The sequence below is a fragment of the Rhinolophus hipposideros genome (assembly GCF_964194185.1).
Source record: "Rhinolophus hipposideros genome assembly, chromosome: 9".
Taxonomy (NCBI): Eukaryota; Metazoa; Chordata; class Mammalia; order Chiroptera; family Rhinolophidae; genus Rhinolophus; species Rhinolophus hipposideros.
Window position 1 is genome coordinate 24,590,835 of NC_138055.1, and position 21,806 is coordinate 24,612,640.

The 21,806-nt window shown below is 35.9% G+C and overlaps 1 protein-coding gene across 1 annotated transcript; it reads right to left on the bottom strand.

Annotated features, from left to right (window-relative positions):
- Positions 1 to 3,865: 3,865 nt before the first annotated feature.
- CLEC4A (C-type lectin domain family 4 member A) lies at positions 3,866 to 18,200 on the bottom strand. The gene is made up of 7 exons (XM_081059529.1): positions 17,937 to 18,200; positions 17,497 to 17,690; positions 15,552 to 15,668; positions 13,860 to 13,961; positions 7,305 to 7,456; positions 6,114 to 6,229; positions 3,866 to 5,075 (listed from the first exon to the last, which is right to left on the bottom strand). The coding sequence occupies exons 2-7, from the start codon at positions 17,576 to 17,578 to the stop codon at positions 4,934 to 4,936; spliced, it is 711 nt and encodes a 236-aa protein (XP_080915655.1). The 5' UTR covers positions 17,579 to 17,690; positions 17,937 to 18,200; the 3' UTR covers positions 3,866 to 4,933.
- Positions 18,201 to 21,806: the final 3,606 nt, after the last annotated feature.

Below are 21,806 nucleotides of genomic sequence, written 5' to 3' on the forward strand. Positions count from 1 at the left end.
TGAGCTGTGCTCTCCACACCTAAGATTGTGAACAACGGCTCTCCCTGGAACTGGATTGCAGTGAACAGCCAGAGCTCGGCATGAGCTGCTGTGGGCTGCTGCGGGCTGCTGTGTGCTGTCATGGGCTACCGTGTGCTGCCATGAGTGACCGGTAGTCATCATGAGTGGCCGACAGCTTGCGTGAGCAGCCGGCAGCCGGCAAGAGCTGCTGTTAGTGGCCGACGAATGACAGGTAACTGACTGCTTCAGCTGAAAAGAGCTCATAATACCAGCGTGGGCCAGGCAGCTGTGTCCTACACAATTAGACTGAGAAACAACAGCTTGAATTGGAGTGCGGGGGGAGGCAGAAGAAAGGGAAAAACAGAAGAAAACAAACATCAATGAAATTAAAAACAGGAAAGCCACAGAGACAGTCAATGAAAACAAAAGTTTATTTTTTTGAAAATATAAAGAATAAATAACTCCCTAGCCTGGCCAACCAAGAAAAAAGGAAAGAAAAAAGAAATTACTAATATCAGAAGTGAAAGAGAAGTTATAAAATTAGTTACCACTAATTACCCCCACAGACATTAAAAAATAATAAAAGAATATTATGAACAACTCTATGCCCACAAATGTGATTACTTGCATAAAATGAAACAATTCTTCAAAGACACATTCTACCAAAACTCATACAAAGAGAAAGAGATCACCTGAATAAGTGTGAGTCAACAATTAATAACCTTCCAAAATAGAAAGCACCAGTCCCAGATAGTTTCACTGCTGAATTCTACCAAATTTTTAAGGAATAAATGGTATAAATTCTCTACAATGTCTTTCAGAAAATAGAAGCAGAAGAAACAGTTCCTAACTCATACTATGAGGCCAGCATTACCCTCATACCAACACCAGACAAACACATTACACAAAAGGAAAACTATAAATATCTTTTATACACATAGATGTAAAACTCCTCAACAAAATATTAGCAAATTGAACCCAACAATGTATGAAACAAATCATAGATCACAGAGCCAGGTCGAATTTATTTCAAGTATGCAAGGCTGGTCCAACATTTGAAAATCAATTACTGTATTCCATCACATCAACAGACAAAAGAAGAAACAGCATATAATCATATCAAAGATCCAGTAAAAAGCATTTGAAAAAATACAACACACATTCATGATAAAAACTCTCAGCAAACTGAGAACAGAGTGGAACCTTCAACTTAAAAAGCATTTACAAAACAAACAGTTAACGTCATAGTTAATGGTAAAAGATTGGGTGCTTTTCCTTTAGACTGGGAACAAGGTAAGGATGTCCTCTTTTACCACTCCTATTCAATATCTTACGGAAAGTCCTAGCTAATGCCAAAAGAAAAGGTATATATGGATTGAGACTGTAGAAATAAAACTGTTTTTGTTCGTGGTTGACATGATTGTCTATGTAGAAAGAAACCAAAAAATTGACAAAAGAAACTTCTGGAACTTGTAACTTACTTATAGTAAGGTAGAAGGATACAGGATTAATATATAAAAGTCAGTTGCTTTCCTATAATCTAGCAATGAGTAATTGCAATTTGAAACTTAAAACACCGTTTACATTGGCATCAAAGAAGAAAAAAAGAATAGGTAGGTATAAATCTAACAAAATATGTACAAGATCTATACGAGAAAAACTACAGAACTCTGAAGAAAGGAATCAAAGATCTAAATAAAGGAAAGATATTTCATGCTCTTGGATAGGAAAACTCCATATTATTAAGATGTCCGATTTCCCAACTTGGTCTATAGATTCAGTACAATCCCAATCAAAATACCAGCAAGGAATTTTGTGAATATCAACATTGATTCTAAAGTTCATAAGGGGAAGCAAAAGATCCAGAATAGCTAACACAATATTGAAGAAGTACAAAGTTATTAATAGAAGACTGACACTACTTAATATTTAAGTCTTACTACAAAATTACAGTAATCAAGACAGTGCTTTATTGGTGAAAGAAGACACAAATAAATCAATAGAACAGAACTGAGAACCGAGAAGAGACACACACACAAATATAGTTAACTGATCTTTGACAAGACACTCCAATGGAGAAAGCATAGTCTTTTTAACAAATGATGCTAGAACTAGAAATACACATGCAGCAATGCATCTAGACATACACCTTATACCTTCACAAAAATTAACTCAAAATGGAATACAGACCTAAAAGTGTAAACAAAACTGCAAAACTTCTTCAATATGACATGGGAGGCATGGGTTTGGCAATGAGTTTTTAGATACAATACCAAAAGTATAATACAAGGAAATAAATGGGTAAATTGAAATTCATTAAAATTAAAAACTTCTGCTCTGTGAAAGGTATGGTTAAAGGAACAAAAATGCAATTTATATAATATAATATGCCCACTATACGAGAATAGGAATTAAACGATATTTTGCATTTTACTCAGTGATGGTAAAATTAATCAACTCTGATTTTTAAATTGTTACTAATCTTTTCAGATTAGTAAATTGTTACTAATCTTTTGTAATTGAATATGTTTCATTATTTTGCAGAATCTTGGTTCAAAACTGATATAATTTGAAGGTGTCTCAGTTATATATCAGTATTGTTGAACAATAAGCAAAACTTAGTGGCTTAAAACAACTGTTTCGTTATTTTTCGCAATTCTGTCCATTGATTGGAACTCAGCTGGATGATTCTTCATTTAAATGTCACTCTTTAAACACAAAATTACATAAAACCTACTACACACAATCTCGATTTAATGGTGCTCTAGGGAAAATATTTTAAAATAGGCTCTGAACCACATTCATAAATGTAATGTGTAGAGAGGAGAAGAGTTCCAGCACTGACTAATGTTACCATTCTCCTTTTCACTCCATTTTAAGCACATCTATTCTGACAATCAAAGGCATTTAATAATGTAGTTCTTCTTGCCCTTCCTACAATCCACTCCCAGATGATTAAAATATAACAATAAGGGGAAAATCTCATTGTAAATAAAGTTTCCCCAGATTTATTACGTAAATTGCTCTCTGGGAAATAACTGGTAAATTCTATATACAATAAATATGATCGGACCTGTATAAAAATAACTAAACTTTAGATATTGTTGGGAAGTGAGCAGCAAATGTAATGATTCAGTTGTATCAAGAAAATCAGGGTATGATCTCAGGTCATATTGAGATAACCGTGGTGAGAATTAGCTTTATCATGATCAATTACAACTACTATACTAAAGCAATGAATTACAGGCTTTATTGTAAATATGATATGTTTTATATTGTTGTAGAAAGAAAATGATCTATAAGAACTTTGGTAAAAAGGGGACTACAAATACACCATAGGACCTTTTGAGTGGCAAGCCATACATAGAAACCATAAAACTTAACCAAAGAAAAAAATGTATCAAAATACCTGATGAATACAAATCTGCATCAACTCACCAGTGTTAACCGAAAAATAAAAGGCCAAAGTGAGAGGCAACAAACATTTGAGATCCAAAAGCTATGATTCAGGCATACACCCAAATAGCGTTCCAACTATAAGTTAAAGACGAGGTGTATTTATGAGAAAGGTAAGGGGAACAATTACATGAATAGAAGAAAGGGATTTCTATAGGTGCAGATAGACTAACATAGTAATGCTAATTCTAAAGAATGTCTTTAATTTTCAGCCAGGTAATCATAATATCAGCTTTTTTTGCTTATCCTTGCAGACAGTTGTTTGGAATACAGTGCTCCTTTAGGTCCAGTTCAAAGGTTATTTTGCCAAGTTTTAACATCCCAAAGGAGGGGTAAGACATGCAAGGCACTTCCTCTGGGATGGCAACTCCAACTCCCTTTTTATTTTTTTTTTTTTATTTTTTTTTTTAATTAATTTATTTATTAGTTTCAGGTGTACAAAACAAGGTAATACTTAGACGTTCATCATTTATATCCCTCATACTGTGAACCCCCCTCCCCCCATCCACTATCCCTCCGACCTCACACTGAACCATCACATTATATATATAAAATTATTCCAACTCCCTTTTTAAAGTGGCTCTGTTTATATTCTGTTTCACACCAGTAATAACTACTAATTCTAAACATCCAATGCTCAATCTCTGATTATCCTATGGCTGTACTCTGATGTTAAATGACAATCCAAGACCAAATAGAGAATGTTAGGAAGCCCAAGAGCCCACTGGACCAAAGCTGGAAATTATCTTACACTGAGGTATATTATATTCCAACTGATAAATAGTTTGCTTTCAGTGAAAATAATAAATCTGATAAATGAATGTAATATTCAGTATTATTTTCTTTTGACCAACCCATAAAGAGAAAAATCCACATAGATGGAGGACCCAGCCACATCATATCATATCAGTATCGAACCCCTTAGCAATTAGACAAAAATTGGGAGAGGAGGCTCATGCTTCTTCCGTTTGTCTGCAGATAGTGTCTCCAGTATGTGTCTGCACATGGAAAATGCTCAGTATATTTTCATTTTATTAATGAATAAATAAATGAATGTGTACACTGATTTTATCATAGGTGAACTAGGTAACAGCTTACTGGAAAATTCTATGGAGATCACTCATACAAGCTTACATATGAAATTTAAAAAGCAAATTAGGGGCAGCCGGATGGCTCAATTGGTTAGAGCCTGAGCTCTTAACAACAAGGTTGCCAGTTCAATTCCTGCATGGATGGTAAGCTGAGGCCCCTACAACTAAGATTGAAAATAGTGTCTGGACCTGCAGCTGAGCTGCGCCTTCCACAACTAGATTGAAGGACGTCTTGACTTGGAGCTGTTGGGCCCTGGAAAAACACTGTCCCCCAATAGTCTCCAATTTAAAAAAAAAAGTTTTAAAAAAATAAAAGTAAAAAGTAAATTAGCTCTCTCTTTAATGGTGGACACCAATTCAACGACATGTTCACCGAGAATTTTCATTCATAAGTAGATCTTCATCATCTTGCAAATTGATCTCTGAGGTAGGTTACAGGAGATATCATTCAAGCCCCATCCCTGCTGACGAGCATTCAGTATAGCACAACGTTCATCAGGATGACTGGGTTCACCTTGGTGCCAGAATCTGAAAGGGGGAAAAAGGATGAGGATGTGTCTTCAAATAGCGAGAAGGGTTAGAGACAGTGAGGGAGAAAGCTGGGGTTTAACTTTGTGAAAATCAAGGCAGATATGCCCAAATCATTCCTTTCCTACTTCTCATGCTATGTCTCTGTGTCTCTGGCATTTCCCTTGAAAATTATGCCTACATCATCCAGTACTGTGTCATTTTACTGCATAAACACTTTCCCAGTACATATTCCAGAGGCTCCCTTCTATTTGTCCATCTATATGCCCTGTTCCTAGGGTATTGTCACTGTCTAGGCTCCTTTAAATGATGACAAGGTTTTACCCTGGTCCCCTGGTCCCAAGTATCAATCAATGTAGTTTGTTTCCTTTTTTTTTTCTTTTTTTAAATGTACTGCTCTTGGAGTCTAAAGAAGTAGCTAAAATCTCTGAATCTGCTACTATTCCTGTTATCTTAAACAAGTATTTTAATTTCCCTTATTTACATATCTAAAAAACAAAGAATAAAGTAATACCCCTACTTATATCACCTAAGGCCCAAAGGTGGTAATGTACTAAAATGTTCTAAAGCACTTAAGAGTTTTAAAATACCCTCATAAATACGAGTTATTATAAAACTATGAGAATTTAGCGTATTTGCTTTATGAGAGATAGTAAATATTAACAATTGGTTATAATCATTACAGACATAAATATTTGTTATATTTAGAAATATAAATGTACTGGTTAAAAGCACAGACTTTGGTATCAGATAGCTTTGGTTTAAGGACCACGGATGCCACCACTGGATAATATTCACTGAGGTATCTAAACTCTCTGAACTCAACTTCCTCAGCTTTAGAGTGAGAAAAATAATGTGTGCCTCATAGAATTCTTTGTGATTAAATTAGATAATAAAATTATTTACATAGTGCCCAAGAGTTAAAAGAAAAGTAAGCTATTTTATTTTAATACCTGACAGTTGGCATTGATAGTCGGGACACCCTAAAATGCCTGATGATCCAAGACACAGGGGTCCTTCATCTAATTCTATACTCACGTGGCACTTCGATTGTATGGTGTCTGATCGACCCATTGCCAGTTTCCTGTCCCCTCTGGGTCTGACAGCCCCACAAAATAAGCCCCTCTTGTATCCAGGTTCCCAGTGATAAATTCCTGAAGGAAGAAAAGAAAGCAGTTACAGCCTTTAGAGTATTCACGTTGAATTGACTTCTTTATGGCTTTAGGGAGAAGAGAAGGAAAGGAGAAGATTCAGGAACAAACACGTGGAGGCCCTGCCCAGGATCCTAGGCCTTCTCTGGCTGTGCAGTGCAGGATAACACGTAGACATCACTTGTGAGCATGACATTTGTCTTAATCTCTTTGGGTTCCTACAACAAAATACCACAGACTGGGTGGCTTATAAACAACAGAAATCTATTTCTCACAGTTCTGAAGGCTGGAATCCCAGATCAGGGTACGAGCATGGTGGGGCAAGTCTGGCACCTTCTGGCTGTGTCCTTACATAGTGGAAAGGCAATGTAGCAATTTGGGGTCTTTTTGATAAGAACACTAATCCAATTTATTGGTGCTCATGACCTAGGCACCTTGTGAAGGCCCCACTTCCTAATACCATCATTTTGGGAATCACAATTTCAACATATGAATTTGGAGAGGACACAAACATTCAGAGTATAGCATTGTTCAATACATATGGAAGCAATTTCTATCCATGATCATAGTGAATTCTCACCTCAGACTCACTTCCCTTCTTTTCTTCACTGAGAGATGATATACTTCAAAGTTATGCATGAGAAAACACTTGCAGATTATTTTCCTTAAACAGCCTCAAATTCTTTTACTTCATTTCTGATTGTTGATGGTGACTCTTCCTGATTGAACTTGATTTCCCTATTTGACCTAATACCCCTTCTCTGTTAAACTGTAATTTATAAAATATTTACATGTTGCAATAATAAATTGATATTTCAGGCTGAAATAATTTCATTCTTCCTTTCAACCACCACATATTATATTTTAAATGTCCCCATTTATTTTGAAGGAGATCAGTTTCCTGGAAGCAGGAACGAGAGGAGATGTGGAATGTAAAGGCTTAAGTAACATTTCCTATCTATTTTAAAGTCTTTTGCCACAGCACCAATATCCCAAAACTATGAAAAATGTTCTTCTTAGCCAAAAGGTGTACAAAACCCAGACAAAATTCCTGACTTCGTTATTTATTAGAAAGTACCTGCTCATCCTTGGTGTTGATCACTAGCAGGTGAGCCTTCATTCCTGAGCAGTTCTTTTCACTCTCAGTCCAATTTTCGTTTTTAGTAGAGATAAAGTAGCAATTAAAACTAAATGATTTCCAACCCTTTGGGCAGCAGCTCCAGTCTTTCTCTGTAGTGACATAAGGCCATATAGGTACAATGTGAGAAAAGTAATTTACAAAGTGTGTGTTAAAATTAAGGACAAGGGGGAACCACATGGAAACCGGGAATCCTATCTGCATCCAGAGGTAACAAGGAGCCCCCGCCCATCAGGTGTAAAGGTCAAGTCTACCTACAACAAGCAGTAACAAAGCAGGGCTCCCTTTCCCTTGCCAGAGTGCTATCAGGAAAAGCCAGCTAAAACAGGTTTAAATAAGATCCAGACACTCAGAACATTATACAGAAACATCTAGGTTTCAGTGGAAAATCACTCATTATACCAAACACCAAAATGTTCTCAAAATTAATATAAAAGAAAAAGAAAACAAGTACATGGCAATACAACAGAAATATTAGAATTATCTGATTTTTTTAAAATTAAAGTTTATTGGGGAGACAATGGTTAGTAAAGTTACATAGGTTTCAGGTGTACAGTTCTGTAATACATCACCTATGTTGTGTGCTCACCACCCAGAGTCAATTCTCTTCATCACCATATATTTGACCCCATTTACCCTCTTGTACCATCTCTCTCCCTCCTTACCCTCTGGTAACCACTAAACTATTGTCTGTGTCTATGAGGTTTTGTTTCCCTATTCGTTTATCTTGCTCTTTTGTTGCTTACAGTTTTATATCCCACATCTCAGTGAAATCATATGGTTCTTGACTTTTTCTGTCTGATTTATTTCTCTTAGCATAATAATCTCAAGATCCATCCATGTTGTCACAAATGGCACTGTTTCATGTTTCCTTATGAAAGAGTAGTATTCCATTGTGGTATATATACCACCTCTTCTTTACCAATCATCTATTTGTTGTTTCCATGTCTTGGCCACCGTAAATAAAGCTGTAGTGAACATCGGAGCACATATATCTTTACAGATAAAGGTTTCCAGATTTTTTGGGTAGATCCCCAGGAGAGGGATTGCTGGGTCATATGGTAATTCTATTCTTAATTTTTTGACGAACCTCCACATTGCCTTCCAATGTGGCTGTACCAGTCTGCATTCCCACCAACAGAGGGTTCCTTTTTCTCCACAGCCTATCCAACACTTGTTATTATTTGCCTTGTTGATGATAACCATTCTAACTGGTGTGAGGGGATATCTCATTGTGGTTTTTATTTGCATTTCTCTGATGATTAGTGATGTTGAGCATTTTTTATATGTCTATTGGCCATCTGTATGTCCTTTTTGGAGAAATGTCTATTCAAGTCGTCTGCCCATTTTTTAATTGGATTGTTTGTTTTTTGTTGTTGAGTTGTATGAATTCCTTATGTATTTTGGATATTAGCCCCTTATCTGAGGTGTTGTTTGCAAAAATCTTCTCCCATCAGTTAGTTGCCTCTTTATTTTGTCAAGGGTTTGTTTTGCTGTGCAGAAGTTTTCTAGTTTGATATAGTCCCATTCATTTATTTTAGCTTTTACCTCCTTTGCCTTTGGAGTCAAATTCATAAAATCCTCTTTGAACCCAAGGTCCATCAGTTTAGTACCTGTTTTCTTCTATGCAGTTTATTGTTTCAGGTCTTATGTTTAGGTCTTTATTCCATTTATAGTAAATAATGGTACACAGTGACAGATAGCAATCTAGTTTCATTCTTTTGCACATGGCTTTCCAATTCTCCCAGCACCATTTATTGAAGAGGCTATCTTTCTCCACCATATGTTTCTGGCTCCTTTGTCTAAAATTATCTGTTCATACTTATGTGGTTTGCTTTCTGGGATTTCAATTCTATTCCATTGGTCTGTGTGTCTGTTTTTCAGCCAATACCATACTGTTTTGATTATTGTTGCTCTATAGTACCGTGTTTCCCTGAAAATATGACCTACCCCGTAAATAAGCCCCAGTTAAGATCGTCAGCCAGACGGACCTATTTAGTATGATATGACGATGTTCCTGAAAAAAATGACATGACTATATTTGAATAAGAGTAGATTGTTGTACATGAAAAAATAAGACATCCCCTAAAAACATACCCTAATGCATCTTTAAAGCAAAAATTAATATGAGACCTGGCCTTATTTTGGGGGAAACATGGTACAAGCTGAAGTCAGGGAGTGTACTTCCAGCATTATTCTTTTTTTTTAGGATTGCTTTGGCTATTCGGGGTCTTTTGTGTTTCCATACAAATCTGATGACTTTTTGTTCTATTTCTTTAAAAAATGCTATTGGGATTTTTATGGGGATTGCATTAAATCTGTATATTGCTTTGGGTAATACGGCCATTTTAACTATGCTGATTCTTCCAATCCATGAACATGAAATATCTTTCCACTTATTTGTGTCTTCTTCCATTTCTTTAAAAATATCTTATAGTTTTCAGTGTATAGGTCTTTCACATCCTTGGTTAAGTTTATTCCTAGGTATTTTATTCTTTTTGTTTCAATTGCAAAAAGAATCGGTTTTGGTTTTTTGTTGTTGTTTGTTTCTTTTCTTATTCTGAGACTTCGTTGTTAGTATGTAGGAATGCAATGGATTTTTGTACGTTAATTCTGTAGCCAGAAACTGTACTGTATTCGTTTATGGTTTCTAATCGCTTTTTTGGTGGAGTCTTCAGGGTTTTCTATATATAGCATCATGTCATCTGCAGAAAGTGACAATTTAACTTCTTCATTCCCAATTTGGATGCCGTTTATTTCTTTCTCTTGCTTGATTGCTCTGGCTAGGACTTCCAATACTATGTTGAAAAGCAATGGTGATAGCGGACAGCCCTGTTGTGTTCCTGAACATAGAACTTCAGTTTTTCACCATTAATTATGATATTAGCTGAGGGTTTGTCATATATGGCCTTTATTTTGTTAAGGTATTTTCCATTTCATTAAGCGCTTTAATCCTAAATGAATGTTGTATCTTGTCAAATGCTTTTTCTGTATCTATCAATACAATCACATGATTTTTTATCCTTTATTTTGTTTATGTGGTTCATCCTTGTGCCCCTGGGATGAACCCCACTTCGTCATGATGTATAATCTTTTTAATGCACTGCTATATTCGATTTGCTAGAATTTTTTTTTAGGATTTTTGCATCTGTATTCATCAGAGATACTGGTCTATAATTTTCTTTTTTTGTGTTATCCTTACCAGGTTTTGGTATCAGAGAAATGTTGGCCTCATAAAATGAGTTAGGCAATATTGTCTCTTCTTCAGTGTTTTGGAAGATGTTGAGTAGGACAGGTATTAGATCCTACTTGAATGTTTAGTAGAAATCACTAATGAAGCCATCTGGTTCTGGACACCATACATCGTTATTACCATACTACTGACTATATTCCTTATGCTATATCCTATATCCCCATGACGACTTTGTAACAATCAATTTGTTCTTAATCTTTTCCCCTTTTTCACCCACACCCAACCCCACTGCCATCTGGCCACCATCAAAATGTTCTCTGCATCTATAAGTTTGTTTCTGTTTCATTCGTTTATTTATTTTGTTTTTTAAATTGTACTTATAAGTGAAATCATATGACATTTGTCTTTTGCTGTCTGACTTACTACACTCAGCATAATATCCTCTAGGCGGTACTGATCTAATTGAGTGGAAAAGTTATGTCCACACTAAAATCTATATGCAATGTTTACAGCAGCTTTATTTATAAGCATCAAAAATTGGAAGCAATCAAGATGTTCTTTCACAGGTGGAAGAATAAACAAACTTTGGTACACCCTACAAAGGAATAGTATTCAGTGATTTTTAAATGAACTATTTAGTCATGAAAAGACATGGAGGACCCTTAAATGCATATTGCTAAGTAAAATAAGCCAGTGTAAATTGACTACCTACTGTATATTTCTAATGATAAGGCATTCTGGAAATGGCAAAAGTTTAGAGAAAGTAAACATTTCTGTGATTACTAAGAGTTTGGAAAGGAGGAAGGAGCACAGGAAATTTTTAAACCACTGAAACTATTCTGTGTGATACTGTAATAATGAATATATGACATTATGTATTTGTCAAAAATCCATAGAACTTTACATATTTATTGTATGCAAATTTTTAAAATTCATTTAGGAGGTCAGGGGATCCCATGAAAGAATGAAGACTGTGACAATAGAATCTAAATGTATTACAAGTGTAGGAAACAACCACACTGAAGAGGGTGGGGTGTAAGGTGATGACCTAAGTAACTTTGGAAATGGAGTCTATAAAAGACAAAAGAAACTGCGCATAAGCTCTGTATTCTAGTTATAAAGTTCTTTCCCATGGTGGTATGAGTTTCTGATTCTGATACTATGATCTGTGTTACTTGGAATTGAATAATTAAGTAAATGTATTGGGCAATGGTGAGAACCAGATTTGTCACTTCAAGGTATCAAGGGGTATAGACTAGGATGACGCATGTGATAATGGATTAGAGTTGGAGACATCAGTAAAAGCTGATGTTTAACTTATTATAGGTACAGATAGTTACATGTAGAAATATTCAGATACATGTATATACACAGGTTAGTACACACATATATATTTTTTTGCTCTGTCAGCTGAGAAGGCCTAAAAGAAATGATACCCCACTAGCAATGAGCATACCTAGTGTCCAGATCTTGGTGTCTAACACCATTCTTCAATAACAGGAGCCATGGCTCCTCAGACCCAAAAAATAACCTCTCAGGCTTTTCTGATAACTTAGGACACATCTTGTTGTTAATGGACGCACAAAATAAATCAAGATAAAACACCAAAGCTCACAGACACAGATCAAAGCTGTGGCAGCTTGATGCTGAGATACTGAGTGCAGTTGCCCGGGAGGGTGTTTGGCGGGACCACTCTTGCTGCTCAAGGTGTGTGCTGTCTCTGTTAGGAGCTTGCTGCAAAACAAACAGTAACTGCTTTGCTTGCTTTTTGCTTTTTTTTGTAAAAGTGAAAATCCTCTTCAGATTTTCTTCGGTTAACAAAAACAGGTACTAATTTAGGTCTTTTGTATAAGTGAAGTGGCAAAATGCAAACTTCTGAAAAGCGGGGGATACCTATATTTTCTTACGGCAGCCTAAGCAGACTAATACAATGCTCCACCTTAAAGGACAGGGAGGCTAATTCCTTAATACTTAATTATGGGCTGCACACAGCAACTTCCCTCCAAAGAGTACAGTATGAAAAGGGGGGGTGGAGAATAACTTTATACTGGAGAAATATGACAAATATTACCTCAGGCAGGTGATCAAAGTCAACATCAATTGTCAAAAATCATGTTGATGGTACATACATTGATATAATGTGATGAATATGGTACTTCATGTCTATGATCTTCCTCTCAAAAACCAATAACCCCACTCTAATCATTAGAAAAATACCACTAATTTCCAATAGAGGGGCATCCGACAATATACCTGGCCAATATTCCTCAAAACTGCCAAAGTTATCAAAACCAAGAAACAGCTGAGAAACTATCACAGCCAAGAGGAGCATAAAGAGACATGGAAACTAAATGTAATGAGCTATTTTGGATGGGGTCCTCAAATAAAAAAAATATAACATTAGGTAAAAACTACAGAAATCTGAATAAGCTATGAACTTTAATTAATGCTAGTATATTAATACTGGTTCATTAGTTGTAATGAATGTACCTTACTAATGTTAAGATGTTAATAACTGGGGAAACTATGTGCACAGGGGAGGGGAGTGACATGGAAACTCTGTATTATCTGCTCAATTTGCTATAACTATAAAACTGTTGTTATTGTCTATTTTTCTACTAACAATTGTCACCCCAATAAATTTAATTAAAAAAAATTGTCTATTTTCTAACTAAATTATTCACATTCATATTTATATCACTATAAATTATCTTTATATCAACATCATCATCTCCATAAAACAAAACTAAAACTTTCTCTTTCAACATCTTCAATCCTAGTCTCTATAGGTAAAACACTGTAAGAGTATTTTATGTGTTATTCCAGAAATGTTTTATGAACATACAATATGTTTTCTTCCATCACCATGTGATTTATAGATGATGTATTACAGAATTGTACACCTGAAACCTTCATAACTTTACTAACAATTGTCACCCCAATAAACTTTCATTTAAAAAATGTTTTTAAAACACAAATGAATTAGATCTCTCTTGAGAGAGTAAGTTTTAACTGATATGTGAGAAAAAGAGCAAGTGTGCACAAAAATTTCGGAAAGAAGTGAAGGCTGAAGAAATCCAAAAGCAATGTAAAATTTTTTACAACTAAGACTGTTTCCTTGCACAGATAAATTAAAGATATTCACATAAGAATTTTAGATCCTATATATTTGTATACTTAAAGTTTAAAATGATCATGAGACTCAACTTAGTATGACGTGTGAATCTTTTTCACAGAAATATTGATTGAGGATCCCTACACAGTATAGTCAACAACTGAATTATAGGAACATTAATTTTTACCTTCCATAGTCAAATTTTCTTTCATACATTCCAAAGCTGTGTGAGTGAATTCTTTTACAGTCTTTTTTTCTTTAAGAAGCTGAGAATATTTTTTAAAGAAAACTGAAAAAGAGAATAAGAGCATTCATTTTCCTGGCAGTGTTATACCTTTGTTCTTTATTGTTCCTATTCTTTATAGGAACAAAACCTACAAATGCCTAATTGTGCAGAAGGAACCTGACTGGAAAGATTTTCCATCATCCCATATTCAATGTAATCCTAAACTTACTGATTTTGAAACCATAAATTTCTCCAGAAATAGCTGAAAGATCAGTAGTTGAAAGAGGACATAACAGGTCTATTATATATCTAAACGGACTTATCCATATTCTCCTTCAATGCTAAATATATGATGCATGCAAAAGCTAAGGCTTGTAGAAAAGAGAAATAGAGAGAAAGATGGCTTCTGCTTCCACCACTCCAATAAAATCACCCTTGCAATGGTCATCAGTAATATCCTAGGGCGCCTTCCTCTTTGACCTCGCAGTTCTCTTTCCCCTTAACTCCTGGTTTCAGCCATGATCAGCTGATTGCCAAATCACAAAATCATGAGCTAAATAAACAGTCGCTGTTTTCATCTACTAAGTTTTTGATTGGTTTATTAAGCATCGGGAGATAACTGATACAATCACCATCAGGGAAAAAAAATTCATTCTTTAAAATTGTACACACTTCATGATTTGAGTCCTACTTATTTTTCCCACCTATAATTTCATTTCTCACAGTTCACTTAGCACCATATGGTCAGTCATATATACTTGGGTTTCCTAAGATTTTTCCATTCTCTCTCACATCTCTCTATCATTTTTTGGTACACACAGCTCAAGATGTCACCTCCTTCAAGAAGTCTATTTTGGCCTTCTGTGCTTCTTACCTATACAACACATAGTGTGCAATGTTGTAACCATTCATGTGACCAGTTACCACCATTTTCTGAAATTTTTGAGACTAAGTACTCTGTCTAGATTTTGTCTGGCACGGTATCACATATAAAGTTGATGGCCATCCTTGCTCATTGAATGACCAAATGAATGAATAAAATATCTACCCAAATGTATGTACTAGTTTTTATGCCTTTTAACAACTTGATAAATTCTTAAATCCAAAAATAAACAGAAATCCACCTATTTGCCAATTTGGCTTTTAGATCTCACAAGTCTTATGCAGGAAGAAATAATTAAGGTAACTAATAATTAAGAAACAATTAAGGTAAAAATTCAATGGGAAATTCTTCCTGGAATATTTCTTCCTATCTCCTTGTCTACCTGCTCATCCTCAAATATGTATCTGTGTATGCAAAAAGGCCTCGCCTTATAAATACTACTAAGGAAATCTAGATTTGCCGTCACTTACACAACTGTCTAGTGTAGACATGGTACTCTACGGATTTCACTTTATAACACAAACACATTGTAAAAACATATACTCTTCAATTTCTATAAAGAGAATGGATTCCATTATTTTTATAGAAAAGTAACTAAATTCAAATAAAAAACATTTCCAGTGGAGTCCCACTAATTATATCACCCCCTCACCCAAAGAAGACTTTTTTCCTAGATTTCTGGATAAAACCATTGTTAAATATCAGTATATAATGAATATCCTCTCTTTGTGTAAGGCAGACATTCCTTATAGTTTCATTTGGATACTTACTGATGAAAGCGATAAAAAATGAGATTGCCAATAGCAGCAGAAGTATCAGCAATGAGAGAAAAAGTGCCTGGGAAAAACCAGGGTTACTTTTATAAGGGCTGGTCTTCTCTTTGGGAGCTGAAGAAGAAATTAAATTAGTTTCATCAGTAATATATTCTGACTTTTAATTACTCTTTCTCCTTCTCTTCCTCTTCTCCCTTTTCTTGGATAACATACTAGGTATTACTAACAATACAGCATTTGAATAATGTAAAACTACGAAGGAAATAATGTTCATTGTAGAAACTTTGAAACATAAAAAACACTAATTTCTGCCATTGAGGACAACTATTGTTAATATTTTGATATATATCCTTCCAGCAATTTTTAGAGTATATACCAGGGGTGTCAAAAAAAGGTATACACATGACTTGTATTCGTCTTTTGTTATCGGTATATATTGAGTATTACAATTTTAATAGTTTTGTTCTTTCTTACAATGTGTATACATTTTTTGGCACCGTGTGTGTGTGTTTGTGTGTGTGTATGTGTGTAGAGAGAGAGAGAGACAGACAGAGAGAATATATATATACACATACATTTTCCCACATGATTGACACACCATATATCACACCATATATACTGGTTTCTGACCTATTATTTTTGTACTCGCTATATCATGAACATTTTTCATACTGCCATATTTCTTCTAAAACATTCTCTATTGTGGTTGCATAGTATTTGATTATGTATATTTAAATAACCTTCCAGATTGTTTCCAACTTTAACTACTTTAAATAATACCATAGCAGATAAATCTTTATAATCATCCCTCATTACATCTTTAGGATAAGGTCAACATTTCGTGGTTAAGAATTATTATTATCTGAAAGTTATGATACATTGCCGGGCGGGGGGAACCCTCAGTAATGTATATTATGATCTCATTTTTAGAAAAAAAATACATATACACATTTATGTATATCTCTATCTAGAAGGATGTACACTAAAATGTAAGTTATAGTTATCTCTAGATGGTAAGAATAAAATAAAAATTTTTATGTACCTCTAGTTTTTAGGCTTTTTTTTACAGTGAACATTTTAACATATAATAAAGAAGACATATACATTTTTAAGGGGGGGAAAAAACAGGTTTACAGAGCATTCTCTATGTCTCCACAGAAGTGTCTTGGAAAACATGAGCAATCATGAGATGACCCCCCCCCAACCCCCAGGGCTTCTTATACTTCACATGCGTTTTTTCTCTCTTTTACTCTATAGCTGAGATATTATACGTGCTACTCAAATTACCTTTTATCAACTCCCCAACTTAGGTGAATCTATTTCAGAGATGCAGTATTCAACAGATTTTCTGATTACAGAGCAATTTCCCTTGAGATATAAGGGACTTTTTAAAATAAGACTTTGTAGTCTTTTATCTGCAATGACCTTTTGTTCCACTTTAGTCCAGTATAAACAAATACACCCACAACACTCTCCACCAAACTCTTTCCCTCTAACTGATCAAGAAACAAAGTCCATACACCTAAAACTAAAACAAGCAAAAATAAAAAACGAGAATAAACAAAAAAGAAACTAAGCCCACTAGTTCATCAATCTGCAAGGACTACCAATAATTTAGTGGGCTTTGTTTCTGTACCGAAATTCTTGACTACAGTCTCACTGAGCCTCAGAAGACAGAGGAGGACAACTTTTCCTCATAATTAGCACTCTCCTTAGCTCAAGACTAGAGTGGATTTCTTACACCTCAGTTTTTATTATAGTACAAATATACAACCCCTAATGCTTATCTTCAAGCAACTCAATCGTCTGAGAATCAATCCTATATTTCCAAATGTGGCCAGTCATAAAACCAGCAAGTAATATCACCTATGCTTCATTTATAGTATTTTTTCTTTATCCTTTACCTCATCGTTAACTCTGACCACTAGAAAATGTTTCTTACCTGTCGGAGGCTCTGATTTGGTTCCTGAGGACTTGGATTCGTTTTTGAACCTCACTTCAGCATAAGTAATCTCTGAAGTCATATTGGTAAGAGATCTTCTACTTCCTTCAAAAAATCACTCTCATCTCTTCCTTAAAACATTTCAAAATGAAAACCAAACATGATGGCAGCTTGTCAGAATTCCTACTGTGCAGCTAGATGAGAACAGAGGCCCCAGTTAGGCAAATAGCCCTAAGATGAATCTCATGAGAACTGAAAACTTTAAGACAGAGACCCAGTCTCCGGGACCAGCACAGTGAAAACCGTAACTTTTAAAGATATGCTACCAAAGTAATAAAAGTAGGAAGTCAAAAGGTAGGAGAAAGAAATAGGAAGGAAAAGAAAAAAGGAACTAAGCAGTTAGAGAAATATTTTCTGAGAACTGTATTATTTGAACTCACAGCAAGAATAAAATTCAGGGGCTGGCCCGGTGGCTCAGGCGGTTAGAGCTCCATGATCCTAACTCCAAAGGCTGCAGGTTCGATTCCCACATGGGCCGGTGGTAGACCGATCAATCTTGGCACATACTCACTCACGCTACATTCTCATCAGTTTTGGCCGTATATCTGTCCCAAAGCAACTTTTTGGGATCACATTCTAAGAGGATCATTGACAAAAACTCACATGTGAGCTTCCCACTTTCAAGAGTCAGCATTCTCTGATGTATTGGGGAAGTGAAATTTTAGATCATATGCCTTTTAAAGCCGTACCTCAGTGCTCTCTGCTTTTCTCTGTTGCTCTTAACTGCATCATGAATCTCCATTCATTTTGCTACAGCCAACTCCAGCAACTTCTGAAAGCATCTCTTTCTATTGGATGTTAGAGGACTAGGCCACCCTTCTCTAGCCCTTTAATCCCCACAACACCACAACAAAAGGCTACACAGGTATATATTACTATTTTAACAGTTAAGATAATTGAATGTAATCACAGTTTAGAAGGAGATAAACGGAGTGCTAAATGTGATTTTTTTTCCAAAGGCCAAAGAAAAACACTCCCAAAATTAAATACTTCTTGTGAAATTTTTCCACAGACATGTTCTCCTGCATAACACACACACACACACACACACACACACACACACACACACACACACACCCCTCTATATTTCTATATCTAAACATATTGAAAATATGAGTTTACACTTCTACCTTTAATTCCAATCCAACACCAAAGAGTTATTCCAGTTTTCTCCCTTTCCACATTTCTAACTTCTGTGACAGTAAGAAATTCACTTCCATTATCTTTAACTTATTTCCTTATTGGATCAACCCCTTGGATAGAATCAATCTTCAATCTTTGTTGCCACTTCCTCGCTAAGATGCCCTTCTGTCCATGATTGGGCTCTGAGCGCTCAATCTAGGCCCCCATTGTTGATGATGCCCTCTTCATTCTACTTGGGTGTTTTTGCACAAGGTCAGCCAACCCCCATGGACATCCTGTTCACTTTGCTCAGGCCTGATACCCTATGCTAGGCCACCCTCCATAAGAACGCTCTCCTTGCTCTCCCTAGACTGATTCTAGATGCTGATCCCTCACCCTCACTTGGAATCCATCCTTACCCCACTTATGCTCTAACATCCTACACAAGCTCACCCTCATGAGTGTAAGCCCTCTTCACCCTTCCTGGGCTCTGACTCCCCATATTGGGCTGCCCCACCACATGGACACCCTCCTTAGCCTGCTCAGCCTCTGAAACCCACACCAGTAAGGAAAGGGGAAGAGCTAATCCATACAAATTTCTAGCAAATAATTACTAGATCTAACAAGCACTTGCACGTGGACAGGTGTGCATGCACACACCCTACTCCAAATAATAATCATTGATTATCAGAGGCTTAACAATGTAAGCTTATAAAGAGAATGCACAATTTGGGGAATGTAATCAATAATGTTAAAGATTTTGTAGGGTATCCTATGGACATTTGTCTCATTAGGGAGACCACCTCAGGGATGATGTAGATGCCTGATCACTACACTGTACACCTGAAGCTGAGGATGAACAATAATGAATGTCAACTACAATTTTTTATATATATATATGTGTGTGTATATATGTATATATGTATATATGTGTGTGTATATATGTATATATGTATATATGTGTGTGTATATATATGTATATGTATATATGTATATGTATATATGTGTATATATATGTATATATGTATATATATGTATGTATATATATACACATATATATGGTTTCATATATATATGGTTACAAAAAGTGGAGTACAGTGTTAGGAATAGAGGCAGTGGAAATGTAATGGCTGTGTGCGATGTCAGAGAGGTAGTAGATGTGGGGAGAGGGGCAATCACTGTGTGAGGGATATAAATGATAAATTAACTATTACATTGTTTTGTACACATGAAACTAATAAAAAATGTTAAAAAAATAAAGAGAATGCAAACTGTATTCCTAAAAGCATCTTTATTTCTGTGGAGTAAGTCACATTCTAACTGGATTATATTGTATCACAAGCAACCCATAATCTGGCTTATGACAGCAAGCATTCATTTCTTACTCACATTACATGTGGGCTTAGGGTCTGCTGTAACTTGGCTTGGTTCTTCAGTATTTTCTCATTCTGGAACCAAGGATCATAGAGCAGCTCTTTGTAAGCCGAAACATGTAGTGACATTCAAATCCTCTATTCAGATAATGTGTACATTACATCTACTTTGATTCCATTGGCCAATGCAAGTCACCTGGATAAACCTGTGAATAGGGAAGAGAAGTACACTCTACCATACAAACAAATATGTCAAGGGCAGCAAAGTTTAGTACTCACACAGAGGAAGAAATAAACACTTGAGAACAATAATATAAACTACCCCAATCCTTTCCTCTTAGTCATCTGGGCTGCCATGAAAAAATACTATAGACAAGGTGGTTTAAAGAACAAACATTTATTTCTCACAATTCTGGAGACTGAGAAGTCCAAGGCAGCAGGTGACAGCAGATTCAATGTCTGGTGAGACCCCCCCCTTCCTAGTTCATAGATGGCCATCTTCTCACCGCATCCTGATATGGCAGAAAGAGCAAGGGAAGTTCTCTTGGGTTTTTTATAAGGACACTAATCACATTCATGAGAGCGCCACCCTCAGGACCTAATCATCTCCCCAAAGCCCCATCTCCTAATACCATCACACTGGGGGTTAAAATTTCAACATATGAATTTTAGGGGACCGAAACATCCAGTCCATAGCATTCTTTCAACTATTAAGCCAAGGGCTCTCTAGGGCAATAATCTTAAAAGTGGAACACAACTATCCCAGGTGATATAAGAGGATACTTTAGGACATAGAAATAAAACACTAGAACTTAACATATATTTAAAATATTAAGGAAAATAAGCTGCATGAATATCATATGCATTTAGTGTTGGTTGCAATGTCATGTGTGGTAAGGCATCTATCATGAGGAAACAGTGAAGGTTCCACAACCCTGAGAAGTTGATGGTGTACCTTCACTAGTTCATTCACTTTCTGCGTGTGATGTGAGGATATCTGTGCAATCAAGAATTTGGGTGGCCTTTGTATCCAGTTCCCAGGAACCTCTAAATCTTTGGTATTTCCTGAGTAATGAGCGTGTCTTCGTTACATATGGTGAGCCTGGATACTTTATGTTAATGAAGTCACTCACAGTGGGCTCCTACATAGTTTATGCTCACAAGATGATTCAGGACGGGGACTGGCCAAGCCAGAAAGACCAAGCAAGGGGTTAGAGTTGGAGATTTGAGCCATGAGATGTCAGCTCAGACAGGAGAAGGATGCTGAAGATAGAGTTTGACTTTGTGTCAAATGATTCAATCAAGCATGCCTACTGAAGGGTTTCAGAACAGGTCTCCCCCAAGATGTGACACTTTGGCACGTGAACTATTTTGAACTGAAGGCAATTGAGACACTGTGGGCTCACGAGAAAATTCTTTGAGACTGGCATTTTAATAGCTAGACTGAATAATCAATTATTGGAAAGGACTAGTGTTTAACGGAAAGAACTAAAAAAACATAGACTGCCGTATTTTTTTCTTCTGACCTTACTTTTAAACAGAGGGATAAGTTGATATCAATTATTGGGGAAATAAAACTGCTCTATGTTTTTCCATTGCTGGTTTATGATGCTTCTATCAAACCCACACAAAGAGTAATAATCAAGACTTCTTGGGCTTTTAAACACAATTCATATGATACGATGGCCATATAACAGCAATCCATGGACTAATCCATGAAGAAGTTCTTAGTACTAGTCACTCCAAAGGCCATCT